At 45.4% G+C, this 18,686-nt stretch overlaps 1 protein-coding gene across 1 annotated transcript in view; it reads left to right on the top strand.

Moving 5' to 3' along the window:
* Positions 1 to 17,878, top strand: part of T265_03130 (hypothetical protein) — a gene marked incomplete at both ends in the record, with an annotated part of 23,622 nt that extends 5,744 nt beyond the window's left edge. The window contains 7 exons of the mRNA XM_009167543.1: positions 1,931 to 2,153; positions 2,460 to 2,627; positions 5,901 to 5,999; positions 8,030 to 8,103; positions 10,219 to 10,347; positions 12,811 to 13,221; positions 17,529 to 17,878. Coding sequence (XP_009165807.1) covers positions 1,931 to 2,153; positions 2,460 to 2,627; positions 5,901 to 5,999; positions 8,030 to 8,103; positions 10,219 to 10,347; positions 12,811 to 13,221; positions 17,529 to 17,673 — 1,249 coding nt within the window. The remainder of the gene's footprint in view (positions 1 to 1,930; positions 2,154 to 2,459; positions 2,628 to 5,900; positions 6,000 to 8,029; positions 8,104 to 10,218; positions 10,348 to 12,810; positions 13,222 to 17,528) is intronic.
* Between the last annotated feature and the right edge of the window lie 808 nt (positions 17,879 to 18,686).

The following is an 18,686-nucleotide window of genomic DNA, read 5'->3' on the forward strand; positions in this document are numbered from 1 at the left end:
ACATTGAACGCGGCCAGATAGAGTGGGTGTCGAGGCTTGAGGACTGATTTAGAGATTCCTGAAGATGTTGGCACCATGTGACGAGCAGATGCTGCACGCAAAACCGATGTATGACGAACGGAGTCATCAGTCCTAGGTGCTGGGCCTACAAGGAGAGAGTTATTAATGGGGTGGGGAGAGGGGGAAGAAAAAGTATGTGAAGGAGAAAGGAGGGAGGCGTCAGCAGTAGCCTGTTTTCGCTTACCCGCCCTGCTGTATGCAGCAAGTAAGGCGACCCGGCTGATGGCACCACGCGACGGCCGATATGGCATGAGTTTATTTGTGTATGTGCAATTCATGGTTGTACGTGGGCTGGGATACTGCCAGGGCGCCCACACCTAGACAGGAGGACGATTAGGGTCCTCAACCAAAGCCTTTGGCTCAAAAGCCTAACCGCAAGGCAGCGGTGTTTGGCGGGAAATGCAAATGCATTACCATTTCTACGGAACAAGTCGCCACATGTTCCAACCCCCAACCTGGAGGGCCAGGAGACTGTGTTCGTCCTCTATCTAATCGTTGACCAACCTGGTATGAGAGACTCTTTGAGCTTCGCGGGATACTCTCCAGTATAGCTCAATTGATCACTGACGCAAACCGTGACCAACCTGGTATGAGAGACTCTTTGAGCTTCGCGGGATACTCTCCAGTATAGCTCAATTGATCACTGAGGTGCGCAAACCGTCACACCACGGTAAGGTCCAGTCTCTTCGTGACAGAACCCTTAAAGTGGCGCCACACTTTCGCTTGTGCCTTTCAGGCGAACTGAGGCCGCTGAATGACAAGCACCTAGCCGACTTGGGAAGCTTGTGCGAAAACATCGATCCTTCGTATCAGTCCTTGAATCCGTTATGAACAGCCAGTGAAGTACGCAGAGAGCGGCGCATGGTGCTGCTTTGACCTAATAAAACCTGTTTCTACATTACCAGACTGATATTGCCCTGGATTGAGACGAGTTCCTTTGGATCAATGTGAGGGAGCACAGCAACCTTGAAATTTTGATCGCAACTAAAAAAAATTGTCCAGCCTAATGCTATGCCGGTGCCCTAGCCCAGACAGGAGCAGTCGAGATGTAGAGGTCAAGTTCGAACCACTGACCTTACAGTCAGTAAATTCGTCCTTTAATTACCGAGCAATCTTGCCCTATTTGAAAGATCGTCATGTTCCATAGAACATATGCATACAAGTGTTTGGTGGAAATTATACCAAGATAGACATTCTTACAGGCCATCGACTGGTTGCCTGTGTGACTGGTTACCTACTGAAATTCGCCTCCGCAAGGTCCGTTCGGCTAAGGGTTGCGAGGCCTTGCAAGTAAATTATAGAAAACCTGCCCATCGCTCCCCGACGGATGCCGTAGGTGTGTCGTTTCAACATTCGGGAAGTTCAGTCACAATTTTGATTGTTTTTTTTTCACAAACGCCCAAGTGATCTTATGCAGTGCGATAGTATATTAGCTCTTATTCTTATTTCGGTTCGCATAGTGGAATACGCAGGAAACGTGCTAACTGGAAAACGTATTTTTCCACGCGCTGGTGGGCATATTGGACAATTCTGAGTCTCAGTTGGGTGGTTGTCTCTGATTAGACGTGTGACACGAACAAGCACTACGATAGCATATTCTACATTCTGACTGTTCAGTTGGTGTACTCTAATGCAGCCTTATTTGTTTGTCGCCTTTGGTCGCTGCCATCCGTGCCAAACAGAGGCGGGAATAAAAACCTTTCTATCTTTTCAGAGAAGTTTGGTGAACAATCGGTGGATTTATTGCTGGGCAAAATGTTTGGGACCGATTGGCTGGTCATCGTTTCAGACCAAACCTCTCTGAAAAGATGACTGCCCAATCGGTCCCAAAAATTTTCAAATTGATTGGAAACCTTTCTATCTGCTTCAGGACCATGAATCCTACCAAGACCACACGGTTCAACCGTCTTATCCTTTACTTTATATACAAAATTTCGGATATTCCTCCACATGTTCAGACCATACATGGTCGTTTCACTCATTGGGAGAGCCGCTCCTATCAACTGACACCCGATATCATGTCAGACAAGGAACGCTTGGATTCTGTTTCTGCCTACTACTCACAATCGGCAGTGGATGTGGCGGCAGCCAAGGTGACCACCTCGTATCTTCTTGATATACTTTTGTAGCAAGAGGTTCAGCTAACTCCGGAGAGCCTACTTTACACTGGGAAACATCCCAATGGAAACCACTTGTTGGTATGTCCTGCAAACTTTATCGTGCACGTCAATTGATTTGTAGCGAAGTGCACAGTACATGCAGAGAGAATTGCCTGTTCGCATAGCTCATCGAATCGTGGATTTTCGGTCTCTGCCGTTCATTGTTGGATGTAATCCAACCATTCTGGCTGTGGTTGGTTATTCCTATCCTTCACCTGGGATGACAACTTTCTCACCTAGCATAATATGTACTTGAAGTCATTTCGAAGGCTCACCGAAGAACCACCAGTGGAAACGTTCGAAGACGAGACGAGATTCAGCAAGCTCTTACGGACTATATTGAATGAACACAGCTCGGTAATTAGTATGTTAGCAACGGGCTTCAAAGAGTGCAGGTCGCGAATTACGGTGAGTTATATACCGTCGTGGTACTGCCTTTTGTCTAACCACGTTTAGCTAGGCTTTTTCCGAAGTGATAGTAATTTAGGATCAGGTTGTAATGAGTTATGTTTGACAAACCATGTCGAGCCTTTCATGCAACCAGAAAGATTAGTCATGATCTTGGTAAACTACTTCAATGAGTTATTTTTGCTACCTGATAACTGTCCGTATCCTTGTCGTTGTTTGGTTAGTGAAATAAGTAAAATCTTCGGTAATGCTGTGGCGGTATTTATCCCTTCATTTATACACTTGGGAAAGCCTGGCATCACTTCATAATTCCTTCCACTCTATTTAGGCTTGTTTTAAACTATTGATATCTTCACTGCCACATCCACTTCAATGAACTCCGGCTGTCAGTGAGACGTTGAAGGTCCAAGAGGTCGTTCGCTTTTGCGTTATTGTGACTATCGAGTGCATGCTGAGACCATTAAGACAAACCAGACGAAACTCAATGGCATGGAACGAAATGCATACTCTGTTGTATCACTTCGATCCATAATGCTAAACCGACCGATTATCGCTGGTTTACGAAAATCATTGATCACATTAGTCCACAATCGGTCAACTCAGCGATATATGGCATCGCAGACTTTGCGCGCGTTTCTTTCTCTTTTGTGGCGCCAGGCGATCCCAATCAAATTTCACTTGGCCCATCCGCATCACCATGGCACAGTGTTAAATAAATCAACCGAGACTCAAGGCGCATGTTCCAACAGGCACAGTGAAACGAGTCTGGTAACCGCCGTTCGGTAAGCCACAACGGGTTCGGCGTGATTCATATTGATGGGTTAATTTCATCGACACGACCAATGGTGCTATAAAAACCGGTGCAAAAGCTTGCGTCTAATCATATATGAGACTGGACAAATCGAGGTCAGATGCTGCACGTTGAGGAACTGATGGCAAGAAGGGTTTGCCGTTTATCAACGCTTTCATATAATGCAACATACCTAAGGTCAATTGTTTTGCCAGCTTTAAAGTGAACCTTGAATAAAATTCGGTGTTGACATTTCCATCAGTTTCGATTCACGGGATTTGATTAGGTTGCCAGCTCTACACAGCAACCATGTCAAACAGTGGACCTTCTTGGTAAAAGTTGAAGAATTTGAAGGGAAGGATTCACCTGGAGACTTAGAAAAAAAATAACTTATTTTCTTAGAGAAACTGATCGAGGGTGAGGTGTCAACACCGTTTGGAACAGCGATGAGATGCACTGTGCAGCACATAATTATACATATAAAATTATAATACATGTATATATAATTACATAAAATAGTTTTAATTTCCCAAGTTTCTGATCCAGGAGGGCAATATCGTTAGCGTACTCAGTATGCGTGAATAAAAGCCCGGACGTATTTCAATCTCCGTGGTGTTAGAGGCAGGTAAGGAAGCATGATAACAGTACTTCAGTTCCGGAGGCAAAGTAAAGGGAGACACAAAACACCGCCTGAGACGACTGGATGTGGCGAACTCAGCAGAAAGCTAACTGTAAACACGTTCGCGTCCGCCGAGGGATACACAGACGGCGTTTGTAAAATATAGGAATTTAAAAGTGACACTTGATTGCCAGGCTTCACCACAGTTCCTGACGATGAACGGAGTCGAAAGCAGACCCAGAGTGACAAAGCCATTGTCGGTTGTGTGATGGAGTAGTTCCAACATTTACCGATAAGTGAAGATGTGATCGATGCAATCCCGGCCATGACGAAGTCTAAATTCATTCCCGCAGACCTGACGCTCCCGATGGTCGATCGCCCTGCATATGATAATGCCAGAAAGCGTCTTAAAAATTGTGGCCACTAGACTGATGCCCCGGTTGTTTTTGCACAGTGTTATTGCGCCCTTTTTCTCAATATAGGACTCACCGTCGAGGCGCTCCATTCTGTCGTTATACCTCCAGATATATTGGGGTAAAGTCGTCAAGTTAGCCATGAGAGGATCACCACCTTTGAAGAGTGTATGATGCAAACCTCCTGAGTCAAATGTTTTGTTGCGCTGAAGCGATAAAATTGCACGTGTACCCGCACAATCGATTGTTCAACTGTCGTACCAGCAGAAGAAAGCATGAGGGCTGGGATACTGCCAGTTTGCCCAAGCTTAGACAAGGGAAGTCGAGAGGCAGATGTCGGGCTCGAACCACGGACTTTCTGATCAGTCAATTTTCCTTCTAACCGCTGAGCTGTCTTCCTGGATACACGAATTCGGTTTAGAGAGCAGTGACCTCTACCAAACATGGAAATAAGCCCCTATTTTCGCGACAAGCAATCCGAAATGATCATAAAAATCTTTTCCCACAAATGGTTTTGAAAAGGACCAATGTTATGGTGCAATGTGTTTTGCACATTGGGATTTCAACCGCGCCTCCTTTTACAATCCTCCCCTTCCCGTCATGCTGGCCTCGAAAAAAATTTGCCGTTATGTTATTAGATCTCTGCGTAATTCCAAATCGAAACTTTGACTCTTTCCGAGTGCGTAATGAGCCTGGTGTGCTACCGTGTCCAAAATGTGTTTGGTGATGAAGGAATTCTGTATGTGAATGTAATTTAGGTTGATGGTGCAGAATAACTTCGCAGGTGAAGTCATCATCAGTGGCACAACATCAGTGTTCAACACCGATTCTTCGCTATCGCACACCCATAATTTATTTGGAAGGCCTAAGACGATAAAAAATAAGGTACCTGATGCTAGCCTACTACAATCATCCTGGGGTGCCTAGATCACCAAGCACTCATTCAGACAGTGGATAAAATTTGCCTACTACAGCAACAACCCCAGCGACATTGATTGATAGCCATATCTTGCAGATCTCAGGTGAAGACAAAAGGAGATGCAGATTCACCAGCACATACTCGTGAATAGATGATGTCAAGAACCATTTAAAGGATCAGCATTACTGAGTGCCGATCAGGCCCTCTGTTTGCATCTTTGAATCCAATTCCAGCGCAGAATGTTCAAACTGCTGGTCCAGGGTGGAAAGTCACAGACTCTGGAATTTCGTGAGATGCGCATTACTGATGGTTTCCAACGAGGATGAAACAGTTGTTCAGGCCTCCTCGGCTTTTCAGTAAAAATTAGCTTCTTGATGTGCCACAAAAAGGTTTTTCCGGGTACCGGTATACTTGTTTCTTGGTAAGGACTTCTTTGTCGCAAAACTTTAGAGCATTCGTGGGCGGAAACTTTTGTCTGCTATTATTATTAATCTTACTTTTGGTTACTGGTCAGGTTACTCTTTTCCTTCAGGATACAAATCTCATTACGGATTTTCTGAATCGAACTTTAACTTCCCGAATGGCCACACGATTGCTTGCAGAGCATCATCTGGCTCTGCGAGAAAATAGAGTGAGTTGTGCCTTTGAAGGATGAGGTTAGTTTTGTTCTGTGCGACCATGTTGTGATGGAATTGCTTTTCTCTAGATCTGCTACTGCTGCCCCCCCCCTGGTTGTTGCACTGTGATAGACTGTAAGGAGGTGATTTGTGTTTCCGAAAGCATCTGCGGGGCGTTCGCTACTGGTGTAACTGTGTATACTACCGATGAAGCATGCAACTATTCAATGATCTGATATCCCCGCTCCCGCATGCGATCGAAGGTGAAGGTTGCTACGAAAATTATGGAGCCGCTTTGCATTGTACGGGTACTATTGTCTAATATTCAATGGACGTTCAGGGAAGTCCAAGAGGACGCTTGGGGATATTCATTTTAAAAAAACTCCGCATATGAGGCGTTCACTTTCATGTCTGACGACTTGTAGCTGCTGGGTTCGTGTTTGCTAATAAACGACTTCGCAGCGAAGAGCATTGCTCCTTACTCTGGTATGCATATGAGTATGGACTACACGTTTGCAATGAGCCGAAGCCTGGCTGTGTGATGTGTTTAGGCCATTCAATAAACGGCTACTGCGGCTTTGTCATACCAGACTATACAACTATACTAGGCCACAGAGCACATCAAAGCATGCCAAATTCATCGTCCCAACCCAGCTGCCTTTGAGCTTCGCTTCCCCGCTACCTATCCTCATTCGTTTCATTGATCCCAAAAATAATGGCGGTACGGTTAAGCTTCAGTCATCGCGACCATCACACTTGGTAGTAAACTAAAGTTCAGATATTTTACATAATTCCTTGGAGAGGCTGCCGGAAACAACTCACTTGTTTTCGAAATGTGTGACGATCTCGGTTGGACGTAGACCTCACTCGGAATTCCGTGCCAAGATCTGAGGACTTTTTGATTTGCTTACACAGAATCATCAGATAAGCGTTATACTCACTTTTATAGAACACGAATCAATGCCGGAACTTGTGACGCCAAACGTTTTTCCACAGCCGCTCATCAGCTGGCACAGTGAATTTAGTTAGGTGGCGTGCAACCTAGATCTGAACAACTTACTGATAGTTCTCAACAGTTTTATTTCTCGCACACGTTTTACTGCTTCTGTGAATCCCCGCCGAACAAGTGGTATGAATTAGAATGTCAACTCAACCTGTGAAAGCAAACCACACATATCTGAGCAACTGGTGAGAAAGCTCGCTTTCACATTTTATCTTTAATGTGTACCGCTTCCTAAAAAAACTGTGAAACGCGCATCGACAACTATGACCAGAAAACAGGATTTCCTCTCGATTCTCAGCTTACCGGCGTATTTTGACACCATGTCATGAGGATAGCCTTCTTTTGAAATGCTTACCGTCAGATCGTTTTGTCCTTTTATCTCTTTTCCTTACTCTGAGTCTCATCATTGTTTGCCCTAAGGAACTCATCAGAATAAGAAAGCGTGGACTGTTCACACTGGCCAACGAGTATATCGGAGGAGACCTTCATTTCAGGGCCACTGCTCAACTTGAAGTAAAATTGCTAGTAATATAAGCTATCAACTAGATGCCTGGTTTGGACACTATGAAGGTTTTGCATACATGCTACTCTCCGACCTTTAGTTAGGCGACTAATGATTACAGAGACACGTGGAGTCTTCCTTGTCACAAATATTGGATGCAGAGGTTTGGAATGGTTTCTAACGGGTTTTCACGGGACCGGGTGAGTAGGTGGTTTGTAATGAATTCATAATCCCAAGGCTGGAACATCCACAACAATCCCACATCAATTCAGCTCCTTAGTACTTCATCAACCAACACCTAAAGGAATTATTCTGCTGGAAAGGTTTACCAAAGTGCTTTAAGCTTTGTTAATAAGCTGTTCATCGTTAATCGGACTTGATACGCCATTACATCAACCTATCCTTTGTTATTTCGTCTGATGGTTCGTTTTGATGACAGTTGTCGAGTACTGTGTCATCCTCCAACATGACTGTAACTCCCATTATGTGTGCCTTGGAGCCCAACACGTAAATGCTCAACGTGCCTCATTACACTTCAGCCTCACCATGTGGGAATCATTGATCAGCGGATGGCACTGACAGACGTAGTCAAGAAACAAATAGAGCTTGTTAGGTGAGTCCCTCGTCCATCGGTCGGTTTTTGTCGGTGACAGTTACCCCGAGTGAACGTTGTTACTCAGTCATCCCGACCCCGGTGTACGATATGGTCATTTTTCAATCGTTCTAGATTGAATCAAGTTGCCCTCAAGTGGTCGCTGGATGAAGTTAACGTCACTCCCGTTCTTAGTCCTTACAGGCTTTTGTCGCAACTACGTCGAACCTATATGTACGATGTGGATCCTGATGGATCGAACAGCACAGGAACTTTATACTATTTACCGAAACATTGGTTTTCTGCCAGGGATTGATGGTCGTTGGCCCGTGTTTCCCGCACAACACACGTGTGAACACCTGGCCGATTCACACCTGTAAAATGTAAAATACTGCTAAAAGATTGAGTGGGATCAAACCCACACCTTTTGCTTGCAGGTAGGCCAATCGACGTAGATAAATGTGTTTACCTGGGCAGTTGTATAAGTTCCGGTCGACCGGATGGAGATGATGACATTATTTCTCGAGGCGGTAAGGCCAAGGCAACTTTTGCCAACCTCCGACACCTAAGGCGCCGAAGTGACGTCAGTTTGTCTACCAAGAGTAGGGCTTACACTGCGGTGGTGCGATCCATACTGCTTTATGGATCAGAACCTGACCCCTACACGCAGAGGGCATACGGAAGACGTCAGTTTTTGACCATCAGTGTCTCCAAAGCATTGGTCAGGTTTGGTGGGGACATCGGATTAGTATTGATGAGACACGCCAGACGGTCTTGAGAAGAAGGAACTCTCCCGTGATAAATGAATTACTTTAGCCTCATAGGTTACGCTAGTTAGGACATGTACTCCGCACGCCAGAAGACCGTCTGCCTCACTGGGCTTTTTGCCCAGCCCTGTGCTGAGTGGAAGCGACCGAGTGGTGGATAGTGTATGACCTGGCAACGAAGTACGAAAACACCAACCAGTAGACTTAATCGGGTTGGCAACTGCAGTCTCCCGGGATGGAGACCCAGGGACTCAACTCACCAATGGTTAATGACATTGGCAAAAATGGCACTCATGCACCAAACCTGTCACCTTCAACGCGTAGCTTGTGGAAGAGATTTTAGTCCAAGATCATGAGAGGGAGGCAAATCATCAACCAGAAATGATGAACCAATAGATTCAACCGGAATCGTCACATTGTTGGACGCCTAATCTCACTCAATAAGTGTGAAGGTTCCTACTCAGTTTGTGTTTGCAAACGATCCTACAGGGTTCACAAATCCGAGAAAGGTTAATCAGGTCGGACAATGAGTGGATGATAGTATCTCTTGCATATGAGTTAATTGCAAAAGAGCCTTTCGGGCGACTGAAAAATAACCGGTTATCTCTGTTTGTTTTTGACACATTGTATTTGTTGTCACTTTGTTGATTGTCCGATAGGCCAGCTTTTTTGTGCATGTCAAAAAACGTTCTTCCAAGAATCCTCGCCAGAACAGGACGTTCCATAGTTGGATTGCATAGCTGTGCAGGCTATCGGAAGACAAGTTGTTTATTCCTCTCGAAATACGGCCACAATCCGTAATTCCTTTACTTTTTTGTTATTGTATTTGAGGGGTAAGCGTAAATGGGCGAGAAAAGTGTGGTTATGTCAATAGTGGCTCCGTGAGTAAGCAGAGAACTAAGAAGCACTGTGCATACTGACGTTAAGACGGAAACTGTCGGGGAGAACAAACTCGAAATCCTCCCATTTTTGACGCTAAAATTGACCGTACTGGCGCGGACAACCGGACCTTCAGCATGGAATGCATAGATCTATGTCACCCATCAGTGACTGACTATGCCTATCCACTGTCTGGCCTACTCACTGCGAGTGCGCTTCAGAATAGTAGATAACACTCGAACTCTACTGTTGAGCATCTGCTGTTGAGCGTCCCCCATAAAATGCTAATCTACAACCTTGCAGTTCAGAACCCAGCGTCCAACATCGGTGTCGATGTTAGTATGGACGATAGTATGCACGAGATCCTGAGACTTTCTGTGCACAATAGATAGTTCATTATGCTTGATTGTCATACTTGTGATGTCTACAGCTAACTTCCTTCATATCTCGGTCTGTCAATTGATTTGCTCATAATTTATCTCTTGCTCAGCGGGATGTTTCAACTGGAGTATGGTATGGCCCCGGAAGTAATCCTCGCTGGCCAAACCGACTTAGTTTTCCCTTACATTCGAATACCGTTGGACTATATCTTAACGGAGCTGTTTAAAAACGCTTTCCGGTGAGCATCTTGATTCAAACTAACTTTGTTCGACTCTTTTTGGCATATACGAAATACATTGTAGGTGGTGGGAAGACGTTTAGGTTTCAAACCCAAAGTTTTTTCTACAGATGAAATTGGCCTATAAGGACAAACCGAAAACACTAAGTTTCATCATAGTTGGACTTCACCAGCAATACGCATCTCATACGACCGTAGGATGATGGAAACACAAAGGTTGCAATTAAGTATGAGTTTTAATACCAACTTTCGGATACGCATAGCTGATCGTTGTGAAGAATCTACCCCTTTAACCACGCGGCCCCCGTGATGTGACCTGACGCTGAAAGGTCTATCGGTCGAGGAATTCTGAAACTCAAACATTCTTTCGAAGAGTTTCTAAACTCCTCTGAAAAAAGCTGCTACGGCACAGTGAAAAACGAGTTACTTATCGTTTGTATTTTATGCTGAAATCCACTAAGAGTGGATCGAATCTCCGTTCAAGACAATGCGTTGATCCGCACGCATCACGTGCTCATTCTCACCGAAACCTATAGTGGATTGTGCCACTTGCTGATGAGCGAATTCTTTGGTGAGCCCGGCGATTTCGCCTCAAATATATGGTTATCAATCAAGGCTGGTCACCTCTCTGCCTGCGTCATTCTGAATCTGGGGTCCGTTGTGATGTGATTAGAAGCATTGTCTTATTTTACTTCCAGCAGTCACTGCAGCTTCGTCCAAGGCCAAATACATCCGGTTCTATTGAAATCCTTTGATTAGATAGACTTTTCAACCTTGAGCGGGTCATGGGGCATCCGGAAGAGCCGAGGTTCCGGTTTGATATGGGCATCCTCATTAGACCTGCAACAGAACCCCACAAAAGGAAAATGGCCTGAGTAGTTCTGAGGGTGATCGCCTTTCCCTGATGGTGTTTTGTTGTGAATTAACCTCCATTAACTTTAAAAATCTAATACACCTTGTATTGCGACCTCTCATTGACCATATTTTTGCATGGCTATGATGCAGTGTGCTTTGTTTCTGATTCATCTTTGGGAAGTTGCTTATTTGTCCTGCGCGATTGACAAAATATATCCATCTACAAACGAAGTTGGTGTTGGGAGGAGACTCAACTAATCCTCTTGTTTTTTCTTCATCATATTTTCCAATTGAACGTGCTATGCAAACGTCTCATTAACTTTCACTTGGTACAGTATCCGGGATATCTCTTGACGAAACATCTCTACCATTGTTGCTGAAAACTTCTCGACAATCCACGACCTGTTCCAATCTTCTTGGGGCTCATCAGATAGTCACTGAGTTTCTCTCAGTCAACCGTGTGCCTCACCTGAACACTAACTGGTATGCATTTGGCGAAATACCTTCATTTGCTTACCAAATAAATCAAGCGGCGGTCATTGTGTAGTACAACCAGTGTGGTGATTCATGAAAAAACAGCAGATTCCCCAGGGATTCAGCTGAGTCTTGTTATCACCAAATTAGATCGCAAATATGATGTACATACTACACTTTTTACAGTATTACCACTACTTTGTGTTATTGTTTGACTGACACTCCACAGTCCATGGCATGGTATGTGTTGTGTATGTATTTGTACACTGTACAATGCATTTGTATCGGGAGTGCTGACTTTCAGATACCCGCGATATCTTGAGCGTTTTGGGCGAGATGGCTCAGTGGCAAGAGCACGATTTTATTGACCGGAAGGTCCGTCGTTCGAACCCGACCTCTTCCTCTCGACTTCCCCTGTCTAGGCATGGGCAACCTGGCAGTATCCCAGCCCTCGTGCTTCTTTCGGGTGGCATGGCAACTAAGCACCGAAAGTTTCCTACAGCTGAACGATTTAATTTGATTTGAGCGTGTTAATCAACTAGCTAACCAATGCTGATCTCTCCTGGCTACCGTTACATTGTCGAAAGAGGTACTCAGGTAAAAACTGGGCAAATGCTGCGTGATGTCCACTTTGGTGTAACAATACTTATGTTTTATGAGAGATATGTTGGGATCTCAAAAGCTCAGTCACTTTGGCGCTTTCTTCCTTATCGACAGAACTGGGCAAATGCTGCGTGATGTCCACTTCGGTGCAACAATACTTATGTTTTATGGGAGATATGTTGGGATCTCGAAAGCTCATTCACTTTGGCGCTTTCTTCCTTATCAACACTCATCAGAACGGTCAGACACAGGACTGTTTCGTTCCTACTCTCTGAACTACCCCTCTAACAACCATTTTATGGAGCTGTTAAATTCCAATTAGGCGTGGGTTTTTGTTTAAGCCAGGCGTTGACCTGTTCAGGCCATTATCTGACCGCTGGTAGGTAATCATCGATCCTCGCGAAGGCGCTGCCTATTGCCAAGACATGTTTTTGTGTACCAAGGTAAGTCGTTATGGCCGCGCTCTCCTCAGTTTAATGTAGAACCACACTATGACCATACTTACGCTAACTATTTTCCATCCCTTTTTAGTGCCACTATCGAGTCCAGATGTAGGACTGCTGGCAAACTACCACCCATCTACGTTACCTTGGCATCAGATGAAGTGGATTTTTGGATCCGAATCACAGACCACGCTGGTGGGATTCCATCAGATCTAGAACACGCCATATGGGAATACCATGTGTCCACACCGGCAGCTGCCAAAGTAGAAGCCGGTTGGGAACAGGCGTCCACTAAGCATGGTTCACATTCTGTTGTCAAAGAACCCAATGTACTTCCGCCCCCCACTGCCACCGGTGGCGCGTTAGGCCCGCACGCCCGGTTATCTCAGACGGATGATATCGATCTACCCTTGAACGCTGGTGCCTCGTCCCAAATACTACCGAGTAATAAGATTTTCTGCAGTATCACGCAACATCAAGTCACAAAGAGTATTCATGGGTAAGTCGAGTGGGACCGATTGTGGTGTTAAAGTTCTAGCGAATAAAGCAGACCCGTCTCGTGCGGCAGTCATCTAATATTTGTAGTCTTACCTTTTATTACATTTTCGATCTATTCGGGAAACAGAGCTGGCTTTATAGATGAAGTGCTTGAAACCTGGCGATTGGGTTGCAAACGCTTTGTAGCCAAACAAGGTGAAATTTTCAATACGCAAAGACGAGGAAGAAACTGCCTTTGAGCGAGTACTTTCGATTCCGCCAGCGAGTGTAGACGCAAGACTTAAACCGAAGTTACGGCTCAGAAGGAAACTATGTGTGGTCCGCATGTTATGTGGAAGCAACATTGATTGATCTTGTGCTGTCCAGCCATGAGTAGGCGTTCTCAGACTAATGTTTTCCGGTCCGACCCTGGCAGGCCTATGCCCTTCACCACTTCCCCTTTTTGAAGAAAGATCTTTCATGATGCCAGCATTGAGAGTCAATTCCAAGTGGCATATAGCGCCGATTGATACGACTTTGTCTTCTGTGTCGTCACAATCGACAGCATAACATCGGTGTTCAATGCGGATGCTTCGCTGCCTAAGCCTCCAGGCACCCATTCAGACACTGAATAGAAAATAACCACAAGGACGCCACTAACATTTTAAGCGGCCATATGTTGCGGCGTATCCAAACATGCACATGGCAGACCACCACCTGGAAGGCGAATCGCGCGGAAATACCCGAACTTTTCGTTATATTTCACACACCCCTGTCTGGCCAAAGGTTGACCTCCACCACTCTGAACTGGGTAAACAACGGCTCGGCATGCGCAACATGTGGCGTAACCAACACACCTGTCGCTGGACACAGTCCTCTATCCTCACTGTACAACCAGACACTCGCTTTCCAATTGCCTCGTTGCGGATTTGCCGGCGTCAGCCCTGAAGGTGTCATTTCAGCTGCTCAAAGAGGCTACGTCTCACAGTCATACAAGAAAGCAGCCCTCACACTAGCTTGATGCACAAGTCCCCTGATTTTCAGGGATATACCGCTTTGACGCCACAGGCGCTGGAAATTAGCAAACGCGACCCGGGCCTTGGAGTTTCGTGCTCTGGCTCCATCTGTCACTCTACCGTCAGTACTAACAACGTAAAACGCGCCACGACTTCCAGTACCTTACCCTGGGTCGCAAGTGACTGCCTGTCCTTAGCATCTATTTTGCACCCACAAAGTGGGTGCATCCTTACCGGGAAAGCATGTTTGAAACGAATAGCTCGGTCAAACAAGTGGAATGCGCCATGGAAATCCAGAAATACCGAAATGGTGGGTTGTTTATATGTATGGGATCGGAATATCTCAGTGGTTAAGGCACCAGATTACGTACCGGAAGGTCCGTGGTTCGAACCCAACCTCAGTATCTCGATTTCTCCTGTGTAGACTTGGCCAACCTGGCAGTATCTCGGTTCTCATGCCTTCTCCCGTTGACATGGCTGCTAGGCACCGAAAAGGTGCTTGATTTGATTGGTTGCGCTGATAACAGAACGTACGGAAACTGAGACAGGCTACCCGAAGACATTTATAAGGCGTTATAGCATAGCGAAATCACAAACAGAACTGAAGCTCAGAGTACCAGAATGATTACCCTATCTGACGCTGGCGTTCAAGGCGATATTCCTATAATCGAAAATCGCCCCGAGAGAGGCATATTTTGTGCGGCTTCTCTGCACACAGAACTTACCACTTAAAAAAAGCGATTCTCTTTGTTACGCGGTATCTACTGCTTCACGTGCAGATGCGGCGAAGTTCTTCATCTGAGCTACTGGAATTGATGATGGTATGGGGAGATTTGAGAATTTCCAATAAAGATTCCGTCCTGTAAGTAAACCGATCTATATTGAAAGTCCAGGAAGCACTGAATTCCTGCTTCCCTTTGAGAAGTCACCACTTGACCAGGCAGTCAACACGTGATGTGGATTCATTGATCCACAGATGAGTGGCAATGTATCTCGTGAAGGTGAGTTTATCACACTACCGATTAGGCCCTCGTTGCCGAGCGGTAAAATGACCAAACTGATTGCCGGAAGATCCCGGACCGGAAATTCTCAGAGTTTCATGACATGCGCCCTGCCGATAGTTCCCAATGAGAATGAGACAACTGTACAGTGTTTCTCGGTCTTTTGGCATAGATCGGCCTCACTTATACGACCAACAGATATTTTTGAGTCAGCCAATGGTGGTCTTATTGTTATTAGTACGCCTTCACTCAACCTAAGTTTGCTGCACTCAACTTCAAGATTCACTGTCAGGTACTCCATTACTCGATATTCTACATTTGTCGACTGCGTCTGAAATACCTGGGATATGCTATTTAGTTTTGGGCTACTCTTGAGGTCGAAAACTCTTCCGAGTTATAGCATTTCTTATCAAATTGAATTTATTTTTATTCCTTGGCTACTAGTCATCATGTGGACGTGTGATATTTTCCTGTGTTGACCTCTCGTCCACGCATTCGATCATAGTCTGCTTGTGGTCATGCGCAAACACCATGATCCTTCAAGTATCGCTTATCACTGCTCGCAGAATATGAATAGCTGACCAGCTGGGTGACCCTGCTGTGTCGTCCGTATTCTGGGTCGACTATATCTCAAATGGTCATATCCGTGCCAAATAAAACTGACCGGATTAGTTAAGAACACAATACCTTGAAGATCACCAAGCCATCTCGTGTGTAAAAGTCTTTTCCACACTGAACAGAGCTGGTCATCTAGTGGTCGATATTTGATCAGCTCTGGAAGCTCTTTTGTTTGTGTGCAGATTTACGGGGGGTGGTGGTGGTTTGTTGTTAAGATCCGAACACTGATAGGAAGTGTTTTCCAAAGTTTTTTCATCTCGATTCCTCTCATGGCCTTCCATTCCTGTGTAAGAGTACAAAGCAGTATTTTTTGGGGTTGACAGTCGATTTTATGCTAAGTGTGAACAGGTGTTACCCTACACGTTGCTAGAACACTATGGACTACAGTCTGTGCTACGATAGTCGCAAAAAGGTCCGTCTTGGGAAGAAAAGTCATGAAAAAGTTCTCAACTATACCCTTGAAGGAGCAGTTACCTTTGGACTGATACATTAGTCCGGCGCTTCTGTAATCGGATGATTTCCTATTTTGGACGAACCAGTTTCGTTCTATCCGGTAACAGAGAGCCGCAATTGTGAGCATATCAAACAAACCGAACAATTTTCCCAGATCTTGATAGATTTTTGCCGCGGACGGGGTCATCACGCGCAAAAAAACACGAAGTCAAATGAATCCGTAGCGCATTGCCGCGTCCTGCGTGTATTCATCGACAGTATCATTTGGACTTCCGTCACACGGTGGAACGACTTTAATGTGCTTTTTGTGTACTTTGGACCTCGGGAGATCATTTGGGAAGTTTCCAGGTGGTCCTTGTTGAGCGTGTTTCTTGTATTATCGACTATCATGAATAATTTGGACCCGCTGGCTTTTTTGGTGTGTTCTTTAGCTGGGAGTCACTCCACATTTCCATACACTGGTCTCTGTGTGTGATGTTCCTTTGTAGTATGAGGAAGCAAACGGGGCTAAGACATTCCGTTTGTTTCTTGGAGTTGTTCTCCTACAACGACCTGCATACCGTTTACTTTTACCATTACCTTTCGTTTCGTTACCTTGCTTAATTCCGGTAGTCTTTTGGCTACCTCGCCGGTCAGCACAAATGCGAACGATAATCATAGCACCGTCCCACATACCTAGCAGCTGTCTAGAGAGCCCGATGGATTGTAATGAAAACTAGGAAGCAGGTACCTCCACTGTTGGCGAATTTTATTACGTCGTTGAATTCTTTAAGTCCAGTTTACACGCTTCCGATTTTTCGTCCTCTGCACAACGAATACCGCAACGTCCTTCGTCGGCGCATTGCTATTCCAACACTGGATTTCCACAACAGTAGGCCCCCAGCACATGAGTAGAGTTTGCCTTCCCTATTTTCCTTCGTACTTTGGGAGATGTTCAGGAGGCCAGTGATCTGCATATGAAGAGGCATCTTGATCATTTATAAGAAATACGCAGCTGTTTTTCAACGGGAATCCTCCGTGCTGTTTTTCCATATCGAAAACTGCCGCCTGAAAGGACAGTAATGGTGGTAACACGGTAGGGTCGCAAGTCTCAGGTTGCCCAATCTTCAGCATTAATTACTAGAGCGCTATTTTCTCAGCATTGCTAATTTCGGCTTGGTTGGAGGCATTTCATCATGAGTGGGGGCTGGTTGAGGGATAAAATTCATATTTTCTTTTGTGTTCTTCGGTTCTCTTATCAGATTCGGATTCGGTCTACCACTGTCGCGCGCCTATGCACGCCAGCTTGGGGGTGACTTGCAGATGTATGCAATACGTTCCATCGGAACTGACTGTTATCTCCGCCTACGTCATATCGATGGCAAAACTCCGTCTTTCCGCATCTAAACTTCGTTGTTTGCCGTCAGTGTATCTCCCTCCTCCTTTCCGCATGTCTGCTGACTGCTGTCGGCTTTGACTGACCGACTTCAACCTATTTCTTGACTTCCCTCTACCCACAGAGCTTTGTAGTCAACTGCTAATTAGTCCATACCCTATTTGTGATGCGCTAGGATATATTTTTCGTGTAAAATTTCGACGTGACCACTTATTTACAATGGCGTTACGAAATACATCTTTTGTGTGTCCTTAGCGGAACACTACTCATACGGTTGCTTACACTGTTTGGCACCGCATAACCAGTTTCGCTCTTCTTGGGGCTCAGCAGATGTTTGCATTCTCAGAACTTCCGTCAGACAACCTAATGTTCCACTCGAACGCTAACTGGTACGCAAATGACGAACTTTCTCCGTTCGCGGAGTAGGTTGGTATCAAAATGAGACCCAACTAAATCCCACCTGGGAGTAAATTCGCACTGTTCTCTGTAACAGGCGCGTGAGGCCAGTCAGGTGTTCTTTCCAGACGACCACCATATCCATATTTATGGAGGCAGCGCTGTTTCCTCCTTCTAGGGATGGCCGGGTTAGAAAGGTCGGCACTAAGTTGTTGACTATATATATCCGTTCTTCGAATCAAATTGATTCAAGATGAACAGATCCCACACAGTTAACTCCCGCACGCCCGACTTCTAATCCGTCATTAGGGCTTGGAGGTTAAATTCGGGTCTCACTAACGCCCGGGGCGAGATTCGCTCCCATTGATTCGAACAGGTATTTCGGAGCACCGGTTATGAAAACACTTTCACGTTTCGGTTTTTACGGTTTCCAACAAAATGACTTCTAATAAAAGCGTGTCTTACGACACACGCATGTTCGATGAGTAGGTCACAAGGTCTATCCTAGTGGGATCACCATCATCATCATGGTACCTTATCATACTCCAATGCTTAACCTCACTCCAGAGGGAAACTCTGTCTCCGTGAATGCCTGTGACCCTACGGAAAGGTCATCCGAGGCAGGCCT

The sequence above is a fragment of the Opisthorchis viverrini genome (genome assembly GCF_000715545.1).
Source record: "Opisthorchis viverrini unplaced genomic scaffold opera_v5_43, whole genome shotgun sequence".
Taxonomy (NCBI): domain Eukaryota; kingdom Metazoa; phylum Platyhelminthes; class Trematoda; order Opisthorchiida; family Opisthorchiidae; genus Opisthorchis; species Opisthorchis viverrini.